A 21342-nucleotide genomic window follows, 5' to 3' on the forward strand; every position below is an offset into this window, starting at 1 on the left:
GCTTCTTCATAGCTTCTTGTATAGGAACTCGCGTTGTCATAGTTGTCAGTTTGACGGTCGCTAATTGGACGGCGGGCGCCTACTGACAAACAGTAGGCTGATTTAGGAACAGAACGGGAACGTCATTTGAGGACGCGAGAGCGCGCGGAATAGTCTGGATGCGAGTCTATTTCGACTATATATGGGCATTCTTGATGCGCGCGCCGTTGTCAACTGACGTTCCCGTTCTGTTGCTAAATCAGCCTAATATTTCATTGTGGACGCGTATTAGAAAGGAGTATTGGAAGGAGAGCACTGAATCAAACCATTATAATCCTGGAACTGTGTAGCAGGTGTTTCAGGAGAAGTGGGTAGGGGAGTTGAGGGAAGGGGGGGGGGGGAGGGCGACGAAATACCCCCCCTCCCACTCTCCGTACTCAGAATTCTTCCCATGGCACCCTCCTATTTGCGCTTTTTCTAGGGCACTAAATATTACTGTAATATAAAATTTGGAATACAATGGACTGTTCGGGTTTGCTGTTTTAATTTAAGGTGATAGCCTTGTGTTTCAAATTGTTTTTAAATTGTCAAACCCAAAGAATTTTGAGGATTTGAAAAGAGTTGCCTTTAAAAATTTAATCTGTCAAGTATAATAGGACCTTAAATTCCTGTTAGCTTTTCTTTTGCGTTTTGCGTCACGATGTTACTAAAGTCACGTAATTACATTTTGAGTAAAACAGTGAACGTTGCGTGCAACAGTCACGACGCGACCAAGTCACGCAACCCCAAAGTTGAGACTAAATTTAGCTCACTATATAATACAGCAATAACGTGACTTAGTCACGCAATCTCTGAGCTACCTTGAAGATATCGTTATAGTTCATATGTCACCCTTCCACGAGCTTCTCGTGCCATGTCGCCTTTGATTTTCAATAACCTCTGAGTTGAAACTAAATTTCGTTGCGTTAAAAAAATAACGAGGAGCCTTCGTCACGCATTCTCTAAGTTGGTTATAGTTTCGATTTCATCTTGCCCATGATCTTCTCAAGCTTCATTGCCACCATCATGTCTCCTTTGATTTTCAACTTTCCTCCCATAAATGCTTGCGTCGGGTTCAATTCTCCTTTAAATATTTTCACAAAATCATCCGAGTCCAAAATCATGGTACATCCGGCATCTCCTCCAGGAAAGGAACCACTTCCAGCACTTCCTGTCATATTCACAAAATTAAAAGATGAGCGTGTTATGATAGCTCAACTTGCGCACTATTGCCAATCATATTAATCTCGTGACATAAATGTGATGTTGTTTGTTACTGCGCATACGTTCTGTACCTCATCTCACGATAGGCCGAGAATCTCAGGTTTCTTAACGGCGGTGCCTGCTAAAACAGATATATTTTTGCGCGATTTATAGCTATTTATAAGTACGCGGGAAAAGCAAATCTTGTCAAGGGTTATTTGAATCAGAAAAGAAAATTAGGGGTAACCATGCATTTTTCAGAAATAATTAAGCTTCAATTTGGGAAAAAATTTACCAATTTTAACAAAAGAAGTCAAAAACCCCATGATACTTCCCCTTTAATGGCCTCAGCTCTCACGAGTTTCCCGCAGCTCAGTGGTGGAGCTTCCGAAATACCAGACTGCGAGCAGTCTCTCTTTTACTCGAAAATCCGCGAGGAAAAACGCCAAAAAACCCGATCGTTTCCAAGAAAATTATGACAACCTTCTAATTCGCGAAAATTAAAACTCGCGTGAAACTATCGCATAAGATAGAAATGGCTTTCTGTTGCTAACTGCGAGCGCGCGCGGAGGGCGAGGAACGCGTGGGGTGCACGCGCGTTTCTCGCGCTTTGCCACTCTCCAAGCTCCTGGAGATACTGCCTTCGCTTCTCACTCCTCGATTCATGTACTCGAGCACAAATCCCGTATTTTTCCACTCTGCGCGCAGAAACCCTGAAGAAGCTATTGTAGCTATAAGTTGTTCACGTGGCCCCAAAGGGCCTTAGAAACGTTCCAAAATCGCTTGAAAACAAAACAACACAAGAAAATACAGTTTGACGTGGCTCTCACCGGTTTGAATTCTGCATGCTCCGAGAAACGTGGAAGATTGCGTTACGCAATCCTGAATTCAGAAATAAAGAGCTCTCGGTTTTCACAAGAGAGAGAGTTGAGGCAGAGACAGTTGAAAGCCATCTACTCAACGTTTTCTTACCTGAATTGTTCTTTAGGTCAAGATACCACACTCCAGGCTCCTTTCCTTCTAAATGAAATTCAAAGACACCTTTCACGGTGTCAACGAGCTCCGCGCTACACACACTCTTGATAATCTCAAACGTTTGTGCTACTCCTCCCCCAGGGCTCCCTTGAGAGGCATTTTGCGTCGTCTTCTTCTGGGATTCAAACATTTTGTGAGGATCGTCACCTTCACCGTCCAAGAAAAAGTCCGGCAAAAGTTTACTTCCTGCGAAGGAAAATTACTGTTACTCATGTGATGGCCCCCTACGAAGTCGTCCTTTGGGCTCGTCACGCCTTCCTCCCGAGAAACATAGCAGTAGGGCTATTCAGGTGATGACCGTATGACCTTAAATTTCGAAATACGGGAAAAATGAAAGAAAAAACAAAAACAAACTAAAACTGCAAGTTTTCACCAATAGAAATCAATTCACTGTACATGTGTTCTCAAGATTAGTTCCATGTTGGAAGAGCGACGTCGTGATCTCAGTGATGTAATACAAAGCTGTGCTTCTTCGTCCGCTTTCACTGTGAATTCGCCTGTGTTGGTGTAACGGTTATCACGTCGGTTTTAGGTCTGAGTCTTATTATCCTCCTCCCCATGCCCCCCCCCCCCCCCCCTTAAAAACAACTGTGTGGAAGGCTACAACAAGTATCATACAGTAATTCGTTGGAGCACCCAGCCCCTCCCCCCCCCCCCCCCCCCACCCGGGTGAAATTTTGAATAGGGCAAGGAATGTGGCATCTTTTGCAGCGCGTTTAAGTTTCTAAACAACATTCAATGATGGGAAAGGGATGGAGACTCATGTTTATTTTTGGCTGCTTAGATCTTTTACAGATATTGCGTATACTTGCAGCATTTCTGTTTGCAGTCCTTTGCAGTTTATTCTTTCCAAATAAATTGCCCTTTACCGTAGTGTCAGCCCAGCACCCCCTGACCGTGCTGGGAGAGGCGAGGAGGGGGGGGGGGGGGGGGTGAGACAATCAAGGCAAAAGTGTAAAACATATGATCACTGGTTGCAGCAAGTGTCATAATTTGCTGAACCACCCACAACCTTTCCCCCTGTGCTGGCAAAGGGATGGGGGTGGGGGCGGGGGGGGGGGGGGGGGAAGATGCATTCAAGGTATAAGCATAACATCATATTATTAATGGGTGTAGGGACATACCTGGTACACAGGAGTACGGCTCAAAGTCGGTGACTCCTACATCCTTGAGAACATCCTCATCAATGAGGAACTCTCCAGTCCTTGCTCGACTGTCTCTTGTTAGCACAACATACGCAGCATCTGCCATGATCTGATCAGTGCGGCACTGAGCCAGTGCCTCTTTACCTCCCAGCATCTCCATTGCTGCTGTGGCGATAGCTATTGAATCATGTAAGGTGAAGGTTTAGAAAGATTTTTTAGCGTCCATACCCCCTAAAGGTACCCTGTGTATCAGTGGCTTTTTTCTTGCACAGTTTGCAGTTCCAGTCAAAGTCAGTTATGCCCAGAAATGCATCTAACCCTGAATTTGGGTACTTTATGTAACAGAAACCTTTTGGTGATTTTCATATGACTTCATGTTTGACGAATTATTTGTGTTTTAGTAAGAATTAAGGTCAGGGGACACCTTGTGATGTCTATTATACAGTTCATGCATCTCATTAGCCTGCATTTTTGGACATATCTCGTCGAAGTCTCTTACTGTCTTTTTTCATGAGATAAACAGCTTGAAACACTAACTGAGCTAACAGCCAAGTTTCTATCTGAAGAGGGGAGGGTTTAGTTCTGTTATTAAATTTTAATAACAGAATTATTTTGTATTTAGGGGTTGTATTATTGTATATTGGGGGGAGTGGTGGTTATATTCGGGGAGGGGAGACATATGTGCAATAAACAGTTTTACAATTTTACAGGGTTTTTTTTTACAGTGTTTTTATGTACTTTTGTTAGTGTGCTATTTTGTAATAACTTTCTGTTTATTTGTTCTGTTCATTCATTATTCAACCAGGACTCTGTTTAAACTAGCTATGCTAAACAAGATGCTCCTTTATAAAGAAAGTTATAAACCTGTTTTGGGCCAAAGAGCATTGACTGCAATGCCGTCATCCTTGAATTCCTCAGCCATACCAAGAACACACATGGACATACCATACTTGGCCATTGTATAAGCTAAAAACAAGACAGAAATTACTTAACTAATGAAATGTAAATTATGTGATTATGACAAAGAGCCAATTACTTTGGAAAACTGCAACAAATTAATTGTTGAGCTTCAGTTCAACTTCACATTGAAAATATCATTTAATTTATATATTGTCACAACATTCAAGGAATGAAGTTTGATGACATTAATTGTGGCACATCTGAATTCTTCTCAAATGCCCATGGAACTTTAAAACAATAAAAATTGACAAATTAGGATATATCTTATAGCAGTTTTCACACATGACCACCCTAGAGTACATGCTGTCTTTATTTCATCATAGTTGGAAGAGGGGACTGGTTGTGAGAGCTGATAAATGTCAAAGGAACAAACAATAGCGTGGTCATCAATATTGAGTTAGCCCGTCATGTGAACAGTTTTAAAACAAAATGGTGGACGATGATGTGAATGGTCTGTTCAATTTTTTACGTTCAGTTTTGTAAATGTAAACCAGAGAATAGCCATTACTTCCTGTAAGTGTGAACCTTGATTTTTGTTTAATGTCACCTTTAAGCAGCACGGTTTGTAATACATGCCCTGGTTGTCTACAATGATGATCATGATGATGACGACAATGATGAAAACAACAATGACGATAAAGATAATAAGTATTTTACAATACTTTGCTCAAAGATGTGCGAGTTTGTAATTATAAGACTGAGATGACAAAGTACAAATTCAACTATCAATGCAATGTGGTACAAATACACACACACACGTACAATGTGCAGTTCCAAAAAACATCCATACTCCCCCATGAAAGGTTTTTTGTTTTGCACCCCCGTCCCCCCAGAAAATTCCAGTTTAGCTTCATAATTTGCTTCTAAAATTTTAACTTTTAAGAGCCCCCTTCCCCTAGGAATTTCCGATGACCTTCCATGGGGTGGGTATGGATTTTTTCTGGAACTGCACAATAAGAATGAAAAACTCACCAACATGGCCTTTGAACCAGTGGGGTTGCATGTTTAATGGTGGGCTTATGTTTAAAATATGTGGGTTCTTTCCAATCTTCAGATATGGTAGGCAGGCTTGAGAGCTGAAAAAAAAAAAAAGTTTTTTTTTTGAAAAAGTTAACCACAATCACTGTACTGTTAAAGGGATTTTTGGGAGTTTGAGTTCAAGCATAGTTGTGTTTAAGATTACTTTCAGTTCAAGTTCACTTAAGTTTGCATTCCAGTTTAATTAATTAAAAGAAAAAACTAAGGCTTTTAACACTAATTTTTAAAGTAGTTGAGAGTTAAAAAAAAACAATGACAGATATGTGTCAGTTATACATTATTTTAATAGTCAATTTTCATATCAGCATACTCTGGAAACATAATGTGATCTCCACAATCAGACAGGATATTAAAATAAACTCACCAGTGATCAAATCATTCATATGTCTATTACAGTTACTACCAGAATAAAAAAAGCCCTCACCCTCTTAAGTGCAAACTATAATAATTTTTAGTTGTTTTTTTCCCAAACAGAATTAAAGCCAATTTTTGTGTGACTGTATAAATCTGAAAAATACTAACATTTAGTGGCAAATTAATATTACCGGTAATAAAGTAAAGAAGACTCACCATAAATATGTTCCTCTAGCATTTACAGAATTCATAAGGTCATATCTAGAAAAAATGTTACATTTAAAACATTCAGTTGAAGGACTGTTGACAATATCATTTACATCTCTACGAAGTAAGTAAATTAACTTCACACATAACTGTGCTTAACAAAAATTCAAGCTAAGGGATGCTAGTTTAGACAACCTGAACCTGAGTCATAGGTTCGAATCTGGTTCAAGCCTGAATTTTTTTTCAGGCTTTCTTCTCGCAACCACTTAAGTTGCGTACTAATATTGTGAGGATCTTTCTTCTATAATCTAACCTGAGTCAAGAAAACTATTTGAAGTATTTGGACAAATCCAAAAGAGCGACCATTCAAATGAAAGCTACTAAACAGTACTTTCATGTGGTGCTGTTTATTGTGCTGTACAAGGTGGTTCTAACTTTTGAGTCTGTGGATGAAATCCTAAAGTGTGACCATTCAAATGAAAGCTACTGAGCAGTACATTCCTGTGGTGCTGTTTATTGTGCTGTACAAGGTGGTTCTAACTTTTGAGTCTGTGGATGAAATCCTAAAGTGTGACCATTCAAATGAAAGCTACTGAGCAGTACATTCCTGTGGTGCTGTTTATTGTGCTGTACAAGGTGGTTCTAACTTTTGAGCCTGTGGATGAAATCCTAAAGTGTGACCATTCAAATGAAAGCTACTGAGCAGTACTTTCCTGTGGTGCTGTTATTATGTTGTACAAGGTGGTTCTAAATTTTAAGTTTGTGGATGAAATCCTAAAGTATGACCATTCAAATGAAAGCTAGTGAGCAGCACTTTCCTGTGGTGCTGTTTATTATGTTGTACAAGGTGGTTCTAACTTTTAAGTTTGTGGATGAAATCCTAAAGTATGACCATTCAAATGAAAGCTACAGAGCAGTACTTTCCTGTGGTGCTGTTTATTATGTTGTACAAGGTGGTTCTAACTTTTGAGTCTGTGGATGAAATCCTAAAGTATGACCATTTCAAATGAAAGCTACTGAGCAGTACTTTCTGACAGTCATGTTTGTTTGCTTGAAGTACTGGCAATAGGTTTGGATTTACTAACATAGAATGTTGCTTGATTCACTGACCTCTTCATGGGTGTTTCTAGAGTCCCTGTTAAGCTAATGGCGCTAGCATTATTGACAAGTATATCAATGCCACCAAATTTCTTCACAGCTTCTTGTACAGCCTTATTTACAGCTCCCTCATCACGGATGTCCACTGCATAGGGAAGACACTTTCCACCAGCCTCTTCAACTGGAAACAAAACCAAAGAGGTGCATTAGTTTGCTCCAACGCTACTGTTACACAGACTTCACAGCAGCGTGAGCAGAAAATTCTCTCTCTAAAGTGTCTTTTGTGGTATACTGTTAGTATGTTCTTTGAAGTTAATTTCTTTACACCATTATGTGCATTACATTACGTATACACAACTTGATTTTGTATATTCACTTCATTTATACAGTGAACCTGCACCCCTCAAAAGCTCTATTTTCACTGGACCCTGATAACCTGCAGCTGCATTGTTTTTTAGAGCTGGGAACATTGTTCTACCAACCATATAAGACGTTGCAAACGATGCAGGTCGCCCCATTTATATCGGGTAGTGGAGAAGGGGTCTGGTCTCTCTGCTTTTCCTACACTTAACTCCAAGTCTGAGCTCATTCTCTTTTAGCTCCCTCTCTTTCCACTTTACCTGGTTCAAAATACACTTGTCTGTTGTTTTTCCCCATTTCCTAGGCACTTCCTGCTTTTGTGGAAATCCCATTCCCAGGCAACATTAACTTAATATTAAATTTACTCATGGCTCCTGATTTACCCTTGTCTTAGAGGGTCCAACATAGGTTTGGCGGGATGCGGGATGAGGCTAAAAATCAAGGCGGGATGTGGGATACGAGAAATTTTAAGGGCGGAATGCGGGATGAAAACAGAACGGCGAGACCAGGATATGCTTCGTTTCGTAGGCGGGATACGGGATAGGACGAGTATATGGGAGATCATAAGTTAGACCAAGTTAGCTCAAGTTACGAGTCACACGACCTCAGAGAGACATTGAAACAGCACGCTGGCAGGGACTGGACCTCGAACCATCTACCTTCAGATCTGAATTCCAACGTGCCAATACTACATCAACGCGTCCCAACAATTGATTACCAAAGGAAAACATTATTAAAATACAAACATGGGCGACTTAAGAGACTAACAACAAAGCTAGGATTTTCCAGAACCTCCTCAACCTGCAAGTCACATGAATTGACGTAAGTGTGTATCTTTTCAACATTAAAATTAAATATTAGTAGCCCAGGCAAAATATGTCCAGAAAAAGAGTGACCACTTAGTCTAATCCTCACTAAGCGGAATTTTCATGTTTGCATCTCTGAGTATAAACACATCGGGGAACAAACCGTTTTGTGATCGAAATATGCAGTAAGTCTTTGCCTTTCTCCATAATGAGAGAACATAATCAATACTGTAAAAGCTATAAATTGTCTATCAGTTGAAATTTAGCGGTGAGCTAGAGCAGCGTGGGTTTGGAAAGGCGGGATCGGGATGAAAATTTTCATGGTGGCGGGATGGCGGGATGGAATGAATAATTGCGGCGGGATGCGGGATTGAAAAAGCCTATGTTGGACTCTCTGTCTTATGGGTCAACATATTGTTTATTTTATTTTGGACACAAAGGTTTTATAACAGCAATTTGAAAAGTAGCAGCACCTGCCAATATTGCTATTGTAAAACCAGTCAGTCAAGACTTAAATCACTATTGATCAATTGATCATACCATAAATTTAGAAACAACATGTTTTCAAGAATTCCGGGTAATCAGAGTTTCATAAAATAATAGAGCTAGTCTTTTGTCGAGATAAGGAAGGCTGACAACAAATTGCGAAAACAAATAACAGCTTGAAAGAGCAAACTCTCTCAGGGGGTCAAAGTCTGCCTATCTCGGTCACGCTAGCTATGTAGCAGTCACATTCGAATCATGAGTTAACTTGCATTCTCCACGAAAAATCTATTAGCTAAAGGTTATAACATTTACCTTCTTTTGCCGCAGAGAAGATAGTTCCTGGTAGTTTCGGATGGGGATCAGTTGTTTTAGCGGCAATCACGACGTTTGCTCCATCTTTCGCCGCTTTAAGAGCGATTGCCTTGCCGATTCCACGGCTTGAACCGGTTATAAATATAGTTTTACCGGCTAGTTTTCTGAAAAATGTAATTTATGAGGAGCATTAGGTTGAAAAGGAGAGTTTAAGTTAATACAAACGGCAAAAGCGGTCGAAATTGAGAATATTTTTGGACTTCTTACCCCGTGTTCAACATCTTTCAACAAACTGAGATCTGCCTAAAGAGCCAGCGATACGTTTGGTCAGCAATAATTATGGTATGGGCGGGGAGGATGAGGGTAGGAAGGCGGGGACGAAGGAGGGTGGGCTGGGGAAGGGGAAGCAATGGCAAAACAGGCGGGAAAACATGCATGCAACGCCAAGAAACGAGTCGGGTAGGGTAGGGGCAGTTGCGTGAGAAAGATTTTGTAGGGGTAGGTAGGTGCCAAGCGCGGGAAAATTAAACGTGCGTAAGTCAAGTCACCAAGTTTTGTTTCGGATTGGTTGAAGCGTGTGTTTTTTGTTTGGTAAGGGCTTTTAGTAAGTAACCGTTATATTATCTTTTTGAGCCAATTAAAAAACGCTCATCAAATGCAAAACCAGGGCATGGCAAGCACATTTATTGTACAACCAAACTTCAAGTTATCACTCCAAACAATCAAAACAGCGAACAACACAAAGAAATTGAAGCAAGTGGAAGCATACTAGCATAGTTGGTAGAGTTGAGTAGCAAGTTGCTTAGGGGCTGGAAAACACGTGTGGTCAAGAAAGCGGTAAAAGCCTTGTTCACATATCTCAAACTGTCCTTTCTTCTTCTAAACTTTAATACACGAAGTATAAATTACACTTTGCTACATTTTTAAGTTAGAAAAAGAAGACTGTCGACGCCTAGCTGACAGATTCTGTATAAATTTTTTGGCTAGATATCCTAACCTCAAGCTACCTAAGCTAAGCTAACCGGAGAGCTATTTAGGCTACGGAGTATTATTTAGGAAAGTGTTCAAGTTTCTTCAACCAATTGCCAAGCGTGTTAAGGCGAACCAAATCTAAATGCGAACACACTTTTGACTCAAATACAAACCGCCCTGTTAGCTTTCGACTGAGTCAATCTAGAAGGTGCTCCCCAGGAATAGATAGCGACAGTGAACTGTGACAAGGAACTGGATTCTTAAAACCCGACACTTTATTTGAAAATATACCGATTTAAATTTTTGTCTTTATCCTAGCAGAAGCAGTGACCAACTTCGAAAGTAGGCTTGCCTCAAGTCGGCTTCTTATGCGCCGAAAGAGTGACCCACCAGCGACGAAGTCGCGAGGCTAGCGCCTGACTGGACTCCAACGAAAACGGACTTTGAGAAAGTCTACTTCGAAAGGTATTAAACTACTTAAAGTAGTCTCTACAGGTGTACTTTCTTACTTGTTGGCTTAACATAAAAATCTAAAGACTGAATTAGATGGTTCAACGTGGCTGAATACAGTCACAACAAACCAACGACACGGCTAACTTGCAGGACTTTGAATGGTTACTGGGTAAAACAGAATCAAATGGAGAACAGCCGTGCCTCAAGTAGCCTGCGAACGCAGACGTCTTTCCGGCTGTCGAGATTCTCTCCGCCGAAAAATGAGAGAGACAATGATCTCGACAGCCGGAAATACGTCTGCGTTCGCAGGCTATGCCTCAAGTAGCGAAGATGATAAGATTATAGTTAGGCAACTTACCGGTCGTTTCGCCACACTGCAGTTTAGTCGATTCGCTGCATTTTAAAATTGACATGTTCTCTAATATTTGAGCTCAATTTACTCCTCTTCAAACACTGTGAAAAGCAGAAACAGCTAAGATAATTTATTTTTCACCCGAACTCACTTTAAGAACGAGAAATAATCATAGTTTCGTACTTAACGGTGTAGCGAAACGACTTTGTAGCGGCGAAACGACCGGATATCGTTAGGTTGAATCGCACAAAATCTTTTGTGTTACTCTGATGTCGGATGTGTGTTGTAGGTGACTTATATTGTTTAACCCCTATATCTTATCTAATGAGCCTTAGAATGAGTTCCTCACAGGGACAATTTTTTTCAGTTTACGGTGTTTTTCTTGTCCCACCGAATCAGAGTGTCTCCGCGGAGTAAGAGCTTGCAAGCGCTTTGGCTAGTCAGAGGCCCTTAATCTTCTTTAGTGTCAAGGTCAACAACAGAATTATCTTGACATTTTTTTATACATTAGTTTACTTCTCCTTGTGAGAAGCTGCCTGCCAACAAGTCCTTCCAGCGGGAAAAAGATGTATAATTCTCATTACTTTGATGCTTCATTCACAAGTACACATTAAAGAGAACTTAATGATCCTTAGTGAGCGACCTCTTCTGGTGTTTCTGGAGATAAGTGACCGAGTCAGTTAATCTCTAAGTTGAAATTGAACTAATGTGCTTCGCACTAACACAAAGACGTTTAAAGTTTCGATTTCACTTTTGCCATGATCTTCTCAAGTTTCACAGCTAACATTTTGTCTCCTCGGACCTCTAGTTTTCCCGCCATAAATGCTTGCATAGGTTTAATTTGTCCTTGGAACATTCTCACAAAATCCTCCGAGTCCAAAAACATGGTGCAGTCCGCTTCTCCTCCAGGAAAAGAACCACTCCCGGCACTTCCTGTAACAGTTAGAAAATACAAAAATGAACAGGTTTGTTAAGATGTCAGAGTTCATCTACCACGGGCTTCAAAACTTGGCGGTGAAACCACTCGTCTGCGGGTCGTGGTTCCACTTGAGTTTTGCACATTTTTGATGTCATTTTATGGTCTATAAGAGTTTAGACCATAGAAAACTGCCGTCGATTTGTTAAATATACATTGATCAATTGATTGAATGACTGATTGATTGGTTTTGATTGATTGATTGATTGATTGATTGATTGATTGATTGATTGATTGATTGACTGATTGATCGATCGATCGATCGAAAGATTGATTTACCTGCATTATTCCTTAGATCAAGATACCAAACTCCAGGTTGCTTTCCTTCCAAATGAAACTCAAAGATACCATTCACACTGCGGACAAGCTCCTCATTACAAAGGCTCTTGATTGTCGCAATGATTTCCGCTACTCCTTGTGCAGGGCTTTCTGAAGATGCACTTTCAGTCATTATGGCCTCTGACAGAGCAAAGAAAAAAGGACAAGTTTTAGACCAATTTTCATGCAACCAATAAAATGGTACAGTTACTATGTAGCTGAGATAATTTTCGTTATTCAACCTGGCCATTCAGCTGTCCTCAATTTCCCGAAAGACTGGTCAGTAACTAGTCCAACTTGGCAAGTAACTGCACTTTCAAGCGATTTGTAAAGCCACTAAGATAGAGGGCAAAATAACTTTAAGACCAGTTGCCAAATACTGATTTCAAATTAAGATTACAAACCTTGACCGTTTTTCTTTATCAATAAATTTACATCCTCGCATTTCAAATGGTCTAATCAAATTTACTGGTAAATTTTTCTGTTGAGGATGACACTAATCTGGGGGACTGCAAAGGGTGGTCATTGGTCCCACAAGCAAGGTGGTTACATTATTAGGATTTTTAGATAAGGAAACAACAGCTCATAAGTACGTAAATTATGATCATCCGGGTGAGTGTAGTCCTGAGAAGGACTGTTTGTGGTGACTTTGACTGGCGTTTCGACAACCTGAGCGGAAGTCATCTTCAGAGTCAAGTAAATTGTGGAACGTCAGTAGGTGGTATATACGTCTCTGGTTGTTAACCTGATTGGTCAACTGAACGAAGTCCAGATGTTATTGGTCGTTTGTCAGTAAGCCGTGATGTTATTGGCTGTGAAGACTGTAAAAAGTGATTGGTGCGTTTCGATCCGTCTTTTGTTAGTCAAAAAGTCTGTGGGTCTATTGTTAGTAAAATGTCTATTGTTTGTCTGTTTCGTTGTTGTTTTCAATAAGTCGTTTGTACAGTGCAGGTAGTTGTAGGCAACGGTTGAGTGGCCGTGTTTCGAAAACCATTTATGAAACAACTTGGGCCACAAAAGAAAGAGTGATAGGTAATTTGGCCACCTTAATTACAGAGTTTCAAGATCTGACTTACTGATATCAACATGCAAATTCTCCTCACTGTCCTCCATATATTTCTTATGCTACTAGTTTAGAGAATTTAGTTGAACATCAAACATTAATTTTTATCCCTGATGACCATTAATTTTAATTTATTCCCATGACTCACATGTTTAATCAAGTAGGTATATTGTAAAGAGAAATTAATTGTTGATCACCAAGTTTCACTGTTAGTAATACAACATATCGACTGTTCACCTGGGGAAACCAAATATTGATTAAAGTCTGTTATTCCCTCTTCCTTAAGAACATCCTCATCATATAGGAACTCCCCAGTTCTGGTTCGACTGTCTCTTGTCAGCATAACGTATGCAGCATCTGCCATGATCTGGTCTGTGCGGCAATATGACAGCGCTTCTTTTCCAGACATCACCTCCACAGCAACTGTAGCAATAGCTGTTGATCAAAATAACATATGCTCAGAAACGCACGCAACTCTGAATCTGGATACTTCATATTACCAGAGTTGTTTTCTCCAGACTTTCTGTTTGACAGAATTATCTGACTCACTTTAGGAGGATTAGAGCTAGGGGATACTTTGTCAGTGTTGCCTGAAATAAAGAGGACACTTGTATGTACCTCACTGGTGTGCATTTCTGGACACACCTTACGCAAAAGTGCAGGTGTACCCCTATTATCCCAGTTAAAAACAACTTTAATCCAACTCTTGTCAATAATGATTTACCAATACAACTTACAATGTAGAACTTGATATCCAGTCTGCATGTCAAAACAGAACTGATGCAGAGAAATTCAGATTTCAAACACCAAAATTGAAATGCACCCGGCCCCACTCACAATAGTTCCTTAAAATGTTTTTCAGTTGTGCATGACTCTTTAAAAGGTCAATGCACTTTCAAATTTCTTGGTTGTCTTCACAGAACTATAATATTCTTACCTTTCTTGGGCCACAGAGCATTCACTGCAATTCCATCATTCTTGAATTCTTGCGACATACCAAGAACGCACAAAGTCACTCCAAATTTGGACACTGAATAAGCTGCAAACAAAAGAGTACAAAAAATAGCATGTACATTAAAGCTAACACATTTTAAAATCAATTAAAGGATGGTAACTCCTTACTGCTACTGTGCATACGTTATGCGCTTCTTGGGAAGCTCTGATTTCCCGAGGAAGGTTGCTACTAATTCAGAAGTATTTTTGCACAGTTTATGATTTTGCAGGAAAGATTGAAGATGTTAGCAAGGGGTATTGAAATCCAAACAGAAAATAAGGGGTAACCTTGAATTTTTCAGAGAAAATTAAGCTTCAATTTGAAAAGGATACCATACATTGTTTTAACAATAATATTAAAATAGCTTTTTAGTCAAGAATTACTGTTACTTTATTATCTCCCGGAAAAATGTGTGGTTACCCTCAATTTCCTTTTTGGATTCTAATAGCCCAGTTGCTACATGTATGACCTGTTTTTCCCCATCAGTAGTCATAAACTGCACAAAAAAATTATACTTCTATGTTAGAAGGCAATGTCCTTAATGGTACCAACACTACGCAATTTACACATGTAAGAGTTTTGGACCAGCCATCAGATTACTAAAGACTGCATCAGTTAACAGCAAGTGGTTGTTTGTGCCTCTATTACTGGGCGTCTGATCTCTAGACACTCGTCGTGAAAATCAGGCACAAGTTTCTCTTGGTTTGACTTTACAATGGGAACTCACGGAAGAGAGAAACCATCAAGATTTCAAACCGTAATCTTTTAACTCTGGTTAACAATTCCTTCACAGAATGAAGGTATTGAGATTTAAGTCAGTACTGACCTTAGATATCATCATCTGGCTGGTGTTAATGGTGACTATTGCATTCTACTTACACTCGCCGAGAGAGAAACAGAAAAGAAACAGTAACTTACTAACCAATGTTGTCCTTGAACCAGTCATGTCTCATATTCAGTGGAACCGTGATGTTTAATATGTGTGGATTCTGTGCAGTTTTAAGATAAGGAAGGCACACTTTAGAACTGTGAGAGAAAAAACTGTTTTAAATCACAAAACCCTGTAAGCCCCTCAATGCTGACAAGTATCTTATTTTTCATTACAATAATTATTTCTGAAAACTTGACCCCCAGGGGGGTACTCCGGAGTTCAAGTGACGTGGATGATCGAATGGGGGCAAGAATCAAAACCCAAAAAATTCCCTAGGGCTTCCAACAAAACCCAAAAAACTCCCTGGACCGAAAATTAACCCCCATAAATTCCCATGCCAAATTTCCAGAAAGCATTAAATGATGCAATGTAATGCGTTAAATATTAAAACAGCCGCAAAACAAGTTTGGTTGTACTTTATTCGCAGAACTGTGCGGCCAGGATACACAGGCACTACCACGAATCTTCAGAATGTTTAGAGCACCCAAAAAAATCCCTACTTAATCAAGCCACCCAAAAAAAATACTTGCCAAATTTTCCTACCCAAAAAAATCCTGGAATCGAAAATTTCAAACCCCCCCAAAATCTTTGATCATCCCCGTCACTTGAAATCCAGAGTACCAACGCACATACATGTACAGTTCACAAGAATAAAGAAAATGTCTTGATGTCAGTTAAACAAATTCTCCTTACTAGTAATATAAGAAATATATTGAGAAACAGTGAAGAGAGTAAAAATGTTGTTATTATTCAATACACTGTAACCCTGTTCAAGTATGGTGCACTCAATATTCATCTTCAGTATGACAACAGTTCTCCTGCGTCATTATTCAACACATTGTAACTTTGCCCAAATATGGTCATGGTTCCCTGAATATTCGTCGTCCATAGTCAACAGAATTATTCTGCAATATGCTTAATTCTGTGTGTTGGGGAGAAAAATGACAAAATAAAGATCGTCTCCAGCTTTTCTGCAATAAAACTGGGCTTTGTTATCAATCTGCTAAATAATTATTAAAAAAATTACCCTCCCCAATCTTGCGGAATATCCCCTGATTTTCGCCAACTTGGCCTACGACCTTATCAACTAAGTTTCCGGCGATATTCCACGCAAACAGTTGATTTGCGCAACAGATTTACAGGGAAAGCTACAATAAATGTTTTAATGGATCAGATTGCTTGGTATGGAACTCACCATAAAAAAGTCCCTCTGGTATTTACATTATTCATCAAGTCGTATCTGGAAATATTCAAAATAATAGAGTGTACATTAGTGAGATAAAGTGACTTGAAACGAGAAAGCCGTCATTATTTCACTGTCTAGTTAACTGTCTCGCCTGTGAGCAAGCTCTTGGGGAGGAAGGGGGGGGGGGGGGGGAGAGGGTCAAATGACTTACTTTTTCATTGTGGTGTCCAGGGTCCTTGTTAAGCTTATAGCACCAGCGTTATTGACCAGTATATCAATCCCCCCAAATTTCTTCACGGCATCTTGAACAGCCTTAATTACTGATCCTTCATCACGGATATCTACTTTGCATGGAAGGCACTTCCCGCCAGCCTCTTCGACTACAAAAAAAATTAATGTCAAGTCAACTCCAAAAGCCTAAATTTATACAAAAAGTAGAACACAGCTCTTAAACATTTTACAAAGGAAAAAAATTCTTAGCGTTCAATTTGTTTAACCGCATAACTATCACCAATGAACAAATTACGAGACAAAGCTCACTGTGTAACGCAAGTAGCCTAAGTCACGCACGCACATGCACTGTGTCACAAAATATGTCACGGTCCAATGGTCAAAGCAGACACCATTCTTTCTAGGCTACAGTTTCAAGCTATAAAGACAAGAAAATAATATCAGTTACCTTCCTTTGCTGCAGTGTAAATAGTTCCCGGCAATTTTGGATGGGGTTCAGCTGTTTTCGCAGCGATCACAATATTCGCTCCACCTTTTGCCGCTTTCAGAGCGATGGCCTTTCCAATTCCACGGCTTGCCCCAGTTATAAACAATGTTTTCCCAGCCAATTGCCTGAAAACATAATTTAAAACGTAAAAAAAGGTTTATAAAGCGAAGATCACTTCGTTATATGACAGCAAAGTTTCTAACCCCGTATTCTTCGCCATTTTCGAACTCTGAACTCGGGAACGAAAAAGGTCAGCGCCCTTGCTTCAAAGAGCAGCCTCACTTCAGGGAACATTTAGCGCCAAAATTTCAAGATGGCGGTTGAACTTCGAAGGAGTCGCCATAAGAGAAACAAAGATCAAAATAATAACGGGGAACCGCTTAAAAAGAAATCTAAGAAAGCCCATGAATTGCGAGAGCTTACTGTTCAAGAGATCGCTAGTCTCAATGATGAGATTGATCATTTGGAGGAGGAAATATTTCAAAGAGAATCTTTATGTGCGAGTGAGTACACTCTTGCAACACTGCAAAGGATTGGTTCTGATCTCCCAGAAAATATCCAGCCTTGTTCATCGCAAGAAAATAACAAAAGCGAAGTTGAAAAAGACATCGATAAGCTTAACAACAGACTTCGTTCGCTGGAAGCTTTTACGGGAATAAGATTTGTGGAAAATAGTGTCTCGGTGTTATCGAAGACGGACAATAGAACAGTTTTGCTTCGTCGTATGTCGGGAAGTTGTCACAGGATTTCATTTACGGTGGAATTTGAGGTTCAAGAAGATGAACAAAGGGAAAGCACCATCAGCTCAGGTCAGTTTGCGCTTATGCTCTTACGTAGCGGCGTAGCTGTAAGTCGTTTCCGTGGTTACGGATACAGTTGAAGGTCTTCCCTTACTACCCTTAGCCACAAAGTGATAAGCAAAGATTGCCACTTATGGGAGTTGACCTCTTATCAGGAGGGGTTAAGGACCATTTATAGATGCAATTTTTGTGCAACTTTTGTCGCACTCAAGTTGCACTTTCAAACCACCTGTGTAAACTAGAGGCAATTTCAGTGGAAATGGGTTACCGCAGTATTGCAGGGGGTTCAAACATGTTTGAAACTTGATGTAAACTAGAGGCAATTTCAGTGGAAATGGGTTACCGCAGTATTGCAGGGGGTTCAAACATGTTTGAAACTTGATGCAAACTTGCAGGGTTTCCCAGAAAGTGTACAGTGATATCGCACTGAAATTGCAGCTGGTTACACATCTGATTTGAAGTCACAGCCCGGCACAAGAAAAATTGCAGTGAGGGTGCGGCAAAAGTTGCATAAAAAGTCACTCATGTAAACAGGCGTTTAGACAGTATTTACACTTTGTACACAAGCACAGTCAAGGCTGTTGCCTAAGAATAATTTGAAGGAGCCCACAAAGCCAAGAAGTTAGGAGCCCAACATGTGAAGTGTTAAGTGCTGCAAAAAAAAAAATACTCGTCCAGAATGTTTTCTTGGATGCCCTAGGCTACCGTGTTCCAGTTAGGCAGTAGCCTAGACAGTGCTTGGCCATTGTATGCCATACTTGTCATATAAAAATTATGATAGTTGAAAGGTACGGTATTAGTTAAAGATGCAATGCTTGTAATTTTATTTTGATCCAAAGATTCTGGACCAGTTGAAGAAAGTACCACAGTGTTAAACAGACTCAAAGTTGGTGTCACAGATCCTCTTGCTGAGCAAGAGCTTTTAGACTTTATTCAAACAGTAGAAAGAGAGAAGGCCTTACAACCGTTCTTCATTGGATTTATACAATATGCAGAGTGGCATAACAATAGACAAAGGACATTTCAGCACTTTAAATCAAAATACCCAGAGATTGTTCAGTTGATTGGCGTGCCGACTGGAAGTCAGTCTATGCAACTGAAGAATACCAACAAACCTGGACTTGTTTTTACCCTTTATTGGAGACTTGACATAAGTGAGTCTGGGCATGTTGTGCCCAATCTTGAAATCCATGCATCGGCACCACTACAACAAACTGTCCACAGAGACAAGTATTCTCTGCTTAGAAGTGTGCCGGAACAATTTCAGAAGGTTTTACCTATTCTTGGGATTGAACAGTCCATTGAGGTGGTGATTGGAATACTGAGTAGATAGTCTATGCTATTGTTAAATCATAATGATATGTATACATGTATATAATCAAGGCTGTGTTCGACAAGAGATCTCGGGTAACTATTTTAATACCTTACAAGTTTGTGAGATTCCCTGCTAGCAGAGACCTCTTTTCCGTTGTATTCCCTGAACTGACGGGCCCAAGGAAAAGAGACCTCTGCCCTGGGTCGAAACGGACTTTGATTCAACCGTCTTCCATAGTCATGGACGATGCTTACAAAACGCATGCTCCCTGTATTGTTTGCTGACCGTGACTTGAGCCCACTATCTCCCTCACGCATTTGTTTACAGTTACTCCGCTGTCATTTTGTGAGCCCGCATAGTAAGATGGCATCACGCAACAGTTCAGTCGCTAGGTAACTGTTGCTCATGCACAACACAGTCTGTTTTGACTCGAGCTGAGGTCTCTTTTCCTCACCCCCATCAGTTCAGCAAATACAACTGAAAAGAGGCCTCTGCTAGCAGGGAAGTTGGAGAGAGCAAGGGAGTTCTCATTGTTCAAACATTTAATGTTCCATGGCTGTATGTATGCAGTTACTTTCATTGTTTAACAAAATGCAAACAAATGTGGAATCTTCCACTTTAAATACGTGTACCAATCCTATAAGCCAGGGGAGGGGACTAACATATAAAAGTTAAGGGGGGTGATTGTTTGAAATTTCTAAAAGAATTCCTAAAAGATACCAATATTATGTTTTGTGGGTGCGGTCCAAACAATTTTTTACCCCTAAGAGATATCATATCAACTCTAAACCAATACACAAACTGACACCTTGACAAGTTTTAATAGCAATAAAGGCTATTCCTTTGAATGCCTTCTACTCAGCTTGTAAAGATGTTTGAAAGCATTGTCATAAATCTCTATTATATTTAACCCTTTAATCCCTAAGAGTGCCATTTGGCACATAATGCCACAACTCTGTCAATATTTGACAGATTTCTATGAATTTTTGACACCAAGATGGTCTTGTGAAAATCTACTCATTAAAAGGATAAAAACTTAACCCCCTCCCATATGTGGTATGGTTGACCACCCCCATAACTTTTCAACTTTTTCCCCCGAGAAGTTGTGGGTCTTAAGACATCTCTCGCATTAATGAAGATGTTGAGACCTGCAAAATAAGCTGTAGTTTAGGGGTATACCTAATATACACAAGGATTGGGACGTTTTTGAAGTTTTAAATTTTTACGTTTTAAGGCCATTTATCTCAAAGCCATAACTTTTCTCGTACATAATTATATCAGTTATGAAATACACTCATGAGTAGCTTTAAAATGGTATATCATACATAGACATCGAGCTTGTAGTCTTGGATCTGGAGAAAATGTCGTTTTGCCTTAGGGGTTAAAGGGTTAAACGGCTCAGTACCCTAAACGGTACCACCATACTTGTTGTCCTTAAACTTGGCCTTATTACTATATATATTTAAGGTGCTATTTCCAACAGTGTCAATGGTTTTTTGTAACCTGGCCTGCATCAAACTTTTAAATTTCCATGATAAAGGTCTATGGGTGATCATTTCTTTTATTCTCACTACTTTCATGTATTTGATCAAGTAGAGCTCTTGTGAGGAGAAGTTAGATGCTTGACACAACTGGGTCTGAAACAACTTCCATGTGGTCAAACAGCAGTAGTAGAATTCTGGGCCCAGTTGTTCAAAGCCCAATTAAGCTAATCCTGGGTTAACGTGAACTTTGATTTGCCTATATTTACTAATCTGCAAGGATTAGTCCAAAAGAATTTTCTCCCTTAGTTTTGCCTCAGACTTTTCTTTACCATTAGCTTAAAATGAGCCTTTAAAATCATTTTTAATGAGTGAGATGAAAACCTCGGTTAACTTTTAATCGTGGATTAGCGTTAATTGGCTTTTGAACAACCAGGCCCTGAGCCCCAGAGGTACAAAAAACTGTAAGGATCTAAGGAGATTTCAAGTTGACATTTTGTAAGAACACAGCCTTGAACTGCACATGTTATATTATTTTGTACACACACTTCTGTACATGTATCCACTTTAGAATACAATGTTATTTCAGTTTATCAATCAGACGATTTTTTGTTTGAATAAAACTGAACCCACATAATGTGACATTTGTCATCATGTGTCCGTACCTTGCTTGCATAGTTCCTGTACAGCTTTTTCCCAGGCCTTCACAGAACCAGGCCATTGCCCGTACCAATGTTCATAAAGGGACTGGACCCTAGTTG

General features: G+C 39.9%; 3 protein-coding genes and 1 non-coding gene across 4 annotated transcripts; 1 reads left to right on the forward strand and 3 right to left on the reverse strand.

Moving 5' to 3' along the window:
- Positions 1-501: 501 nt before the first annotated feature.
- LOC146462568 (hydroxysteroid dehydrogenase-like protein 2) lies at positions 502-9350 on the reverse strand. Its single transcript, XM_085085390.1, has 9 exons — positions 9290-9350; positions 9023-9186; positions 7071-7239; positions 5970-6014; positions 5334-5437; positions 4266-4367; positions 3381-3578; positions 2194-2442; positions 502-1189 (listed from the first exon to the last, which is right to left on the reverse strand). The coding sequence occupies exons 1-9, from the start codon at positions 9301-9303 to the stop codon at positions 990-992; spliced, it is 1245 nt and encodes a 414-aa protein (XP_084941516.1). The 5' UTR covers positions 9304-9350; the 3' UTR covers positions 502-989.
- Positions 9351-10257: 907 nt separating this feature from the next.
- LOC146462569 (hydroxysteroid dehydrogenase-like protein 2) lies at positions 10258-17219 on the reverse strand. Its single transcript, XM_085085392.1, has 10 exons — positions 17189-17219; positions 16947-17110; positions 16479-16647; positions 16277-16321; positions 15073-15176; positions 14094-14195; positions 13394-13591; positions 12055-12234; positions 10764-11732; positions 10258-10648 (listed from the first exon to the last, which is right to left on the reverse strand). Exons 1-9 carry the CDS (start codon positions 17203-17205, stop codon positions 11533-11535), a joined length of 1179 nt encoding a protein of 392 aa, XP_084941518.1. The 5' UTR covers positions 17206-17219; the 3' UTR covers positions 10258-10648; positions 10764-11532.
- LOC146462570 (small nucleolar RNA U85) lies at positions 14737-14996 on the reverse strand. The gene has a single exon (XR_014857116.1). It is a non-coding gene; the product is annotated as a small nucleolar RNA U85 (small nucleolar RNA).
- On the forward strand, positions 17105-20502 carry LOC146462571 (centromere protein P-like). Its single transcript, XM_085085393.1, has 2 exons — positions 17105-17794; positions 18625-20502. The coding sequence occupies exons 1-2, from the start codon at positions 17299-17301 to the stop codon at positions 19116-19118; spliced, it is 990 nt and encodes a 329-aa protein (XP_084941519.1). The 5' UTR covers positions 17105-17298; the 3' UTR covers positions 19119-20502.
- The last annotated feature ends 840 nt before the right edge of the window (positions 20503-21342 follow it).

The sequence above is a fragment of the Pavona decussata genome, unplaced genomic scaffold (assembly GCF_977016875.1).
Source record: "Pavona decussata unplaced genomic scaffold, jaPavDecu1.1 SCAFFOLD_186, whole genome shotgun sequence".
NCBI classification, from domain to species: domain Eukaryota; kingdom Metazoa; phylum Cnidaria; class Anthozoa; order Scleractinia; family Agariciidae; genus Pavona; species Pavona decussata.